The sequence below is a fragment of the Hipposideros armiger genome, unplaced genomic scaffold (assembly GCF_001890085.2).
Source record: "Hipposideros armiger isolate ML-2016 unplaced genomic scaffold, ASM189008v1 scaffold_161, whole genome shotgun sequence".
NCBI classification, from domain to species: Eukaryota; Metazoa; Chordata; class Mammalia; order Chiroptera; family Hipposideridae; genus Hipposideros; species Hipposideros armiger.
In genome coordinates this window covers 2,508,422-2,517,346 of record NW_017731511.1, presented here as the reverse complement: position 1 = coordinate 2,517,346, position 8,925 = coordinate 2,508,422, and the positions used below count along the sequence as shown (strand labels likewise).

At 41.8% G+C, this 8,925-nt stretch overlaps 1 protein-coding gene across 1 annotated transcript in view; it reads right to left on the bottom strand.

Moving 5' to 3' along the window:
* PAPSS2 (3'-phosphoadenosine 5'-phosphosulfate synthase 2) overlaps nt 1–8,925 on the bottom strand; it is a 76,444-nt gene that overhangs the window by 17,180 nt on the left and 50,339 nt on the right. Inside the window, exons 3-7 of the mRNA XM_019651515.1 lie at nt 6,860–7,095; nt 5,930–6,068; nt 5,260–5,378; nt 5,012–5,125; nt 3,435–3,546 (exon numbers count right to left, since the gene is read on the bottom strand). Of these exons, the coding sequence (XP_019507060.1) occupies nt 3,435–3,546; nt 5,012–5,125; nt 5,260–5,378; nt 5,930–6,068; nt 6,860–7,095 (720 nt within the window). The remainder of the gene's footprint in view (nt 1–3,434; nt 3,547–5,011; nt 5,126–5,259; nt 5,379–5,929; nt 6,069–6,859; nt 7,096–8,925) is intronic.

The window sequence follows — 8,925 nt, the reverse complement described above, 5'->3', positions numbered from 1 at the left end:
ATAATTTATCTACTTATAATAATTTAACTACTTGGAAAGTTAAAGTACATACCAGGAAGGACCATGCCTAGAGAAATACAAACACAATTAAGAAACATGTTTTCAGCTCTCCATCAAGATAATCTTAAAGCAATAATGTCAAGGAGCAGATTCCTATTATGAAATTTCACACATACAACATACAAATATACTGTGCTCTTTGCTACGGTTAATTTAAAAAATTTAGACTATGTGACAGCAAAAACCTGGTGAAACCAGGTTTGTATTGAATATTATTCAACACAATCCAAAAGCATTATTTCAGATGATTATCTGTTTTAAAAATAATTTTAACGTATCTCAGGGGCCCCTCCAACTTCACAAGGAAGTTGTCTCTTGCAAATATGTGATGTCATAACTACTGCAAATAGTTCCAAACCAGGCTTTGGGAGAAGGTACAGATGCAAACTGCTCTAGAACATCTGAGAATCCTAGATGTTTAGAGGACATGAACATATGCTCAGTAGAACAAGCACAAATGCTCAGGCCAGGATAACCTGGATTTGAATCTAGACTTCAAGTAAGGCCCAGAGACTTGAAGTAGTTTCCCCAGGTTCACAGCTAACCACCGGCACACGAACACAGACAGTGTGGCTCCACAGCTCACTTCTTATCCACTCTGTATTCTATCTCTACTTAGGTAGAAGTGGGAAGCATATTATATCCCTGGTATCTATTTTTACTAATTGATTTCCATAGGAGTTGGGAAGCTTCTGGAGGGTGAGAGTCTCAAACCCTGACTATAGCCGGGGTTATACAGACATGTCCAGTGGACTCCGGTTGCAGGGGTAGGTGGTGAGGCCAGCAGAGAATTCCCACATGGCCAAAGGAGTCTTACAGAGAGTCCCAGAAACAGTCCCTAGAGGCTAGAAGTGGGTAATGGTTATGGACATAGCATGACATCTGGTCTCAATACCCCGCCCCCAACAGCACAGCCACACTGACAGCAACAGGAGAATAAAGGGATGTGTACAGATTGCAAGAGTTGTTTCACTCAACTTCAGAGTCCTCAACTGAAGTTACCACAGAGGAAGGGAACATTCTCCTGCCCACTTGAGAAAGGGGAACCCTGTACCCACACCCCTGTGGGTACAGGGACTTTAGAGGCTGGAGTGAATGAATGGATCCATGTGTCTTTCTGCACCTTTGTGGCTGCAGAGACACACAGATCCGCATGGCAAGTGGCGTGTGGCTATGGGCCTGGCTCGGGAGCACAGGAAACACCCCTTGGAAAGTCCCACAGACACTGTGGGTGAGCTTTAGAAGGAACTGGGATTTTTGTATGAGCGGGTGATGGAATGCTGGGATTCAAGTATTAACATGGGAAAGTGACCTCATTCATATCCCCAGATTGGTGGGCTTGTGGGGGATAGACACCTGGATCACACGGAAAGCGGGAGCAACAATAAGTAAGTGCTTCACCCACCTCCATGGTGGTGAGACCCAAATAAGATAAAGAATAGCAACATGTTTTGCAAATTGAAGAATACCATAAAACGAAATGGAAATAATGTGAGAGAGGGAGAGAGGTTTTGCTTAAATTAACCAGATGAATTATCTACATTAGCTGTTCATCTTTTCTGATCACAGACTCCTTTAAGAATCCATCAAAAGCTATGAACTCTTAATCCCGGAAAATGACCCTTCTCCCCTTCTTAAAACAGACTATTTTGCCTATGCTAGGATTTTTTTTTTTTTTGTCCCCATGCTCAGAAGTCCTAAACCCCAAGTTAAGAACCTTTGTTTCTATTAACATTGACCTCTGCAACCACAACCACCGCTCCGGTATTTTCCTGTAAGGAACAAATACTAGTCAAAGGGCACAGCACTGTGTCTGGAATAAGGTCCTCCCTTTCAATGTGGCCCACTTTTCTTTAGGCCACAGCTCTGGTTTGGATGCTCACGGTCAACCTCTTGTTCATGACATTTACTTGATGCAGACTGTGTTCAGCATGTGTCGAAATGAAGACATCAAGGTAAATGCCAGCCTTTCTTACACAAACAACCTGGCCTATTCACGTCTATTGAAAAGAACATCAGGAGAGCAGCTTGGTCTGGAAAGAGCACTGGGCCAGAAGTCAGGAGATTCTGGTCTCTGATATTGGGCCCCTCACTTACCAGTGGTATAAACTTGAGCAAAACACTTAACCTGAAGTCAGTTTCCTTATCTGTAAAGTGGGAAAAAACAGTTTTCTGTCTTCTAGGGGGCTTTCGTAAGGATCAAATAAAATACTGCCTGAGAAAATGCTTTGAAAACAGAGAAGTGCTATACAGATTCGCATTATTATTATTATTATTATTATTATTATTATTATTATTATTATTATTGCAAGCTATAAGTAAATCAAGTGGTTTTTGGAATCTAATCTTAGAAATGAAGGCCTCAGGTTGTGGGACTTTATCAGTCACAGCTGATGAAGAGGAATAAGGGGAGAAGGCCCATTGTAACCACTCTTTTCTGAGCTCTGATCTGGGCTTTATGCTTCATTCCCGAAGCAGAGACACAAGCCCAGAGCATGAACATCTTTCCCAAGGAAGAACGTCTGATTTGATTTTTCTTCCTACACGGTTTGGAGCCCTGCTCACTACTAGGAATCCAGTGGGACTCTGCCACCACCCTTCCCACTTATCAGCCATTGTCCCAAGGTCTTGAAACAGACAAGTTCCCTTGGATAGCCTCAGGCAGTTCTGGGAAGGAAATTATCATAGAAGGGTCCAGAAGCTTTCCGAATAACACATGCTTTCGACTTGCCAAGATCAGTTCTCTAAAAGCCATTCAGCTTGTGCCCAGAAAGCTGCCTTAATGCTCCCTTGGTAGAGGTGAGCGGATGAAGCTATCCTAGTGCACTTCACAGATAGGCATGACTATTCACACTTCAGCATCCACCAAGGACAGCAGCTGCTGCAAGAATAATGCTTCAGTCATGAGGACTCCATACTCTAATAAGCCAGTGCAATAACACGGCAACCTGGGTGAGAGGTGCTGCCTGCACGTCAGCAACATGGGCTGAGTTCATCCTGGCTGCCTCAGGGTGGCCCTGGCAGCTGGCAGCAGGGCTTCTGACTGTCCCCTGCTTTCTGAATAGCAGACCAACAAAGGGTGGGTGGAGGGGAAACAGACTAAACTCTCTCTTGGCTTTGTGTGCAAGAAAAACCTTCATTTTTCAGTTCCTTGGTTTTAAATAATCAATACTCCTTTGAGGATGACCAGAGAAGTCCTTAACATGGAAGCTTATACATAACACAATTGGACACACCTAAGCGATCTAAATATTTTCACAGTATGATTTACAAACCAAGGATTAACATTTCCTGTTCCCGTGAAGGCTCTGAGAAAGAGTTGTTTTTTTCTTTAATAATGAGTAAGAAACAAACAAATCAGTGAAAAACTATACCATCGAGCAGGGTGCCAAAGTGGATAATCTGCAAGTACTCCTTCTCGCGCATAAAACCTTTGAGGGGAGTGGCCCAGCCTTCACTCAGAACTTGAACCCACTGAAGATCCAGCTGCAAAACAGGAAAAGCAGGTGAACATTTCCACAAGCTCTGTTTTTCAGCCATCTGGCCCCAGGGCAGTTCTTTCTCATTGAGTTAACAGGAGAATGAAGGCAGAACCTTTTATGTTTTCAATGTTCCCATATGTTATGCTGACCCATAAACTTGGGGCCAGATAAGTTTGAGTCTAGAACTTCCCTACTGGGGAGTGGTGAAAAGTTGTCAAATTGAGATGATTTATTTGAACACTTTAGGCTGTATATATGTATCCTTATGGCATACAAGTGTGTTGAACATTCACTGTTCATTCTTTTTCCCACAAGAATTCTCATTTGGCTATATTTTTTTCACCAAATGTACTATTTACTTGACTGAACTGGGCAAACCATTGACTCTAAAAGTCCAGAGTTCTTAGCATGATATTGAAAACCCTTCAAGCTCTAGCCCTGGGACACACACGTGGTTTCAGGCCTATTCTGCCCCCACCCCATCTGAAAGTTCCTGTTCATCCTTTACAACCCATCTCCTGGAGCACGGCTCTGAAACCTTTCTAGGACTGAAAAAAAAAATTAATTATTAGATTATTTGAAGATGGGTTTTTCTTGTACCGCAAAGCCCATTTTGTTACTGGGACTATGATTCCATACTGTAATTATAATTATGTTTCTAATCTGCCTGAAGCATTGGAGCCTCCCAAATTTATTTCATAGAGTCAGGGGTCCTGTTTATAAATTTGTCATGACTTATTAGAGTATGGCGTCTTCATGAGCTGAAGTAGGTTCCTAATTTACTCTGCCTCTTATAAAAAAATGTCCAAGGTTTTAATGGATCATAAAATGATATCAATGAAAACATGGTCACCTTATATAGACCAACTAACACTGATTCATAAAAAGGCCACAGCACATGCAGAGCAGTTTGCTGGGGATGCCTTTTATATATTCCAGTAAAATAAAGGCAATTAAAGCGGTCTCCCTTTCCTCAGACTGGACTCTCTGATGAGGAAAAAGCAGGATTTGTAGAGTAGAAAAAGAATGAGGCATTCATGTCACTTTAATTCGAGGTTGCTTTTTGTTTTCTTTAAATTCTTCTTGATTGCCCAAGAAGCACTTGTATTCTGGACAAACTATTTTCTCAGCAGCTGCCAATGCATAATTACTGCCTATTGCCTGCACTATGGCATAACTAAAGGTATGAAGACAATTGTGTAAAATTGTCCTATGCAAATATAGAAGTTACCTTCCCGGCCTGCCTCTGTACATGGCAGTGATCAGCTGCCCTGTGATAACTCTTGGTGACAGATTTCCTTGGAGAAGGGGTAAAAAAAAAAAAGAAAATTGGCAGAACAAAGGGATTTTCTTTATGGACACTGCATTTCCCTTATTATTAAGAGTAATTGTAAATGGATTATAATGACTCACATTAAGCCTACTTCTTTGCCAGTCTACTTCTCCTTGGCCAGTCTGCGCTTTCTTACCTTGGTGATTGATAATGAAGGGAGAGCTTCTGCCTCGGCTCGGACTAGGTCCAGTTTGTTTTCTGGCACAAAGAGCTCGTGGATGCCTTTGATTATAGTATAAGGTACAATGTTCTGAAATGAAGCCGAATTGGTAACAGTTAAAAATGAAAACTATAAAAAGAATGCTCCCGTAAACAGATGATCTTTCATGATCTTATGAAATTAAATAATAATAATAATAATAAAGACAAAACCAGTCTACCCACCTGCTCTTGCAGAAGTTCCACTACCTGCTGGACACAGTCGCTTACGGAGGACAAGTTGGTTTTAAGCACAAGCTCAGGTGTTTCGGGTTTCTCATAATCAGCGTCAATGCCTGTAAATCCTGCAAGGCAGAAAGGAGAAAGTCACATTTGCACCAAAAGAGCCATCTTTTTCATCAATAAAGCATAACATACACATAGGTTGGAATCATGTGTTAAACTGAGAATTCAGATTATAACAGAAAAGGTCAAACAGCCATCTTTGACCTCTAGCTGTACCTGAGAAACTATACAGCTGTCTTTTCAGTATAGAAAGCTCTAAATTAACCACAAAATCTGGCTGGCTAAATCTAAGCTCCCTGTCACTGATTAGACTAGAAAAGGAAGGCAAGAGGATGAAAAACTCAAAAATAGTCCTACACACATACTAACATATACTTTCCCATTTTAGCTCCCTGAACTTCACTGCTTATGGCTGAGGTGATAGTTCTTGAAAAATATAAGCCCACATAAGCCCATGAACTACATATTGACTATATTACAATTGGATTAAAAAAATAGCATTTGCTGTATTTTGCCATTTTGGAAAACAGCTTTTGAAACTTCCCACAGGTTTCCGGGGACAGATAGGAAGGCTTGGTGGCATAGGGTGGCACTGAGCTGGTTCTCCTACCTTTGATCTCCCCAGCTCGGGCCCGTTTGTAGAGGCCTTTCACGTCTCTGCTTTCACAAATGTTTAGAGGCGCATCTACAAATATTTCAAAGAACGGCAGTCCAGCTGATTCATGGATTTTGCGGGCATTCTCACGATCCTGGAAAAAATTACACTTAGGAACCTAAGAAGAGGTTTCACAATGAAATTCTTCCTCAGAAAACATTGTGTGCTCCAGGATGCCACCGCCTGAGGATACCGCTGGGGTTTGTGCTCTGCAGAGGTGGCAGGAAAGATGTCCCTTCAGAGAAAGTCCAGAAATTTTGCTGTAATAAACACAGCTCTCTCAGGGACTTTCAGAGAAAAACCACAGCAAAGCTTCTCTGCTGAAGTTCAGGGCTGGCAAGATGGGAGCACTTCATCCATGGGGCGTGTTCAAAGCACGGAGTGTCTGACTTGTACAGCTCACTGAAATTTCAAGCAAGAAGAGTGACACCCCACCTCGGTGATTTCAACATTTAAACACATAACCTGATGCTTTGGCACTGAACTGCTGTTTTGTTTTGTTTTGTTTTAACAAGGAAAGCACTCTGACTTTTTTGGGAAATGAAATCTCAGAGCTTTAGAGTTTTACTTTTTCTTCTTGTACTTTTTCTTGTAGAACTTTTTCTTCCTTTCAGCTCAGACCAAGTGTGCCTTACCGTTGTGAAAATGGAAGGGGTTATGTCCACTGGGGCCCTGGGATCTGGAAATGAAGGGATGCTCTTTACATAACCAATATCATTAGAGGAAATGAGGGAGCAAGGGAGGAGGGGAGGAAAGACGCAGCAGGGGAAATTGAAAGTTTAACATTCCTTTGCACCCTCCCTTCCACCCGGCTCCTTTCCCCCACACAGTTTGAGAGAACCGGCGCTGTGTGTGGGAACTGTGCAGCGTGCCAAACCAGCTTACCTTTGCGAAGGGAGAAATGAAGCTGGTAATGCAGACCAGACCAGCGTCGGCAAACAACCTGGCCACCTCGGCGATCCTGCGGATATTTTCTTCCCTGTCTCCGGGAGAGAATCCAAGGTTCTTGTTAAGGCCATGACGGACATTGTCCCCATCTAGGGAGTAGCAGGGGATGGCGTGGGAGACGAGGTACTCTTCCAGAGCAAAACTTATTGTTGTTTTTCCAGCACCGGAGAGACCTGTTCAGAACAGGCAAGACAAGACAGGGCATTGTCCTTGATTGTTTCAGATGACAAAATGGAACTGAATCCTAAGTGTGATCTGATCCTAATTTTTATCTAATCTAAGTGTAATGAAGCCCTTATTACAGTCATTTTCTTGACCTCAAATCAAAACCCTTGAAATCTAGAAAAAGCATATAGTTTAGCACAAGTCAAGTACTTACATTTCTTTCAAATCTTGAAATAACTATATGTCCCTTATTAGGATTATAGCCTTTCAAAGCAAGGGAGATTCATAAATGGGGAGACCTTGTGGGTCTCCATAGGGTCCTTGGTGTGTCCTGTTTGCCTGCAGAGTGTTTTAAAGATTAGAAAGTTGCAGATACAAACCCAGATTTTGGCTTCTCTTGAAAATGAAAAAGAAAATCTGGTGACAGTGCTCGCACATCCCCCTGTGACAGCAATCAGCTATAGTGGATGGGACAGCCAGACCTTGGGAGGCTGGGTGGCCCACTCTCCTTTGGGGGTGCCACAAAACAACCATCTGACAACAGAGCCCCTATACTGTCCTTCTGTTTTCAAGCCTTTTCCAAAATGACTCTCAAAACATGAAGACAGAAAAGCATCCTGAGCTGGCTGTGGATGTACTTAGAGCTGCCACACACTCTTAGATGTCTGGAGTGTTTACTTGAGAACAGGGTTGCCATATGCCTTTTACCATGGTTTCAAAGCACAATGATTACAAACACACTTTATGATTTCTATATGAGGGAGAGCATATGGAGAAAGGGAAAGAAATGCAACCTGCCAAAATTACTTAAGAGCTCAAAATCTGAACTACCCTGGAAAAGTAGCACTCTAAAAACTCAGCTGTCCTGAAGATCTCTGAACCTGAAGAAGCCACTGTCAGTCAACACCCAGGAGTGGAGGAGGAAAAGTTAGGGGGAAAGAAAAGGAGGTCAAGAGGTTGCTACAAAAAGACAGCAGGCAAAAGAGAGGAAAAAGACGGAAAAATGAGAGAAGCAGGGATGAAGGACAGAGAAGAAAGGAGAGTTGGCAAGAACGGTGATATGTGAAAGGTAAGCAGATACTTCCCATATTTTAGTTGTATTTTAAAGTCATGCCCCTGGCCTTAACACAGGATCATTAGGAGAAATAACTACACGAGGAATGTGTTGACAATCTCTGTAAAACCACTAATGAAGATATTGTCTATTATGTAACTTTGTCTCTTATGTAACTCATTGGCAATTAGCATTTCTGTCTGGTTGTGGGGTAGGAGAAATGGGACTCCTTAATCTCTGGCATGTTCTCTCCCATCAGAAAATGAGAGCAATAATAGAAATTTTCTTTGATTTTGTTTCAGCTCTCAGGAAACTAAGAACTGAATCATTGCACCTGTATTAAAATAGATTGTTGGGGGTCATCCCAATTGGGACACCCTCTCATTTCGAGAGCTGTAACTTTCTGCTCTAATAAAACTATCCTCTGCTACAAACTTTAAAATAAATAAATAAAGATTGTTGGCATATTTATTTTAATACATTGGAGTAATACTCATATTTATCAAGAGATGTACCATGGACTAGGCACTGTGCCAAGTGCATATCGACTTTAGTTCTACCTACACTTCATGAGGCAGGTATTACATTTACTCCTTAGAGAGATTAATTGGCTTGTCCAATGTCACACAGTTAATGTACATGGAGCTGGGGCTCAAATCCAAGTGTCTGGATTAGAAGTATCTGGTTTCTTCTGGTCGGCCTGGTCAATATCTACCTCTGTAATATTAGACTAAAAATTGAAGTAGGAAAAAATTATTTTTTTATTTTTATTTATTTATTTATT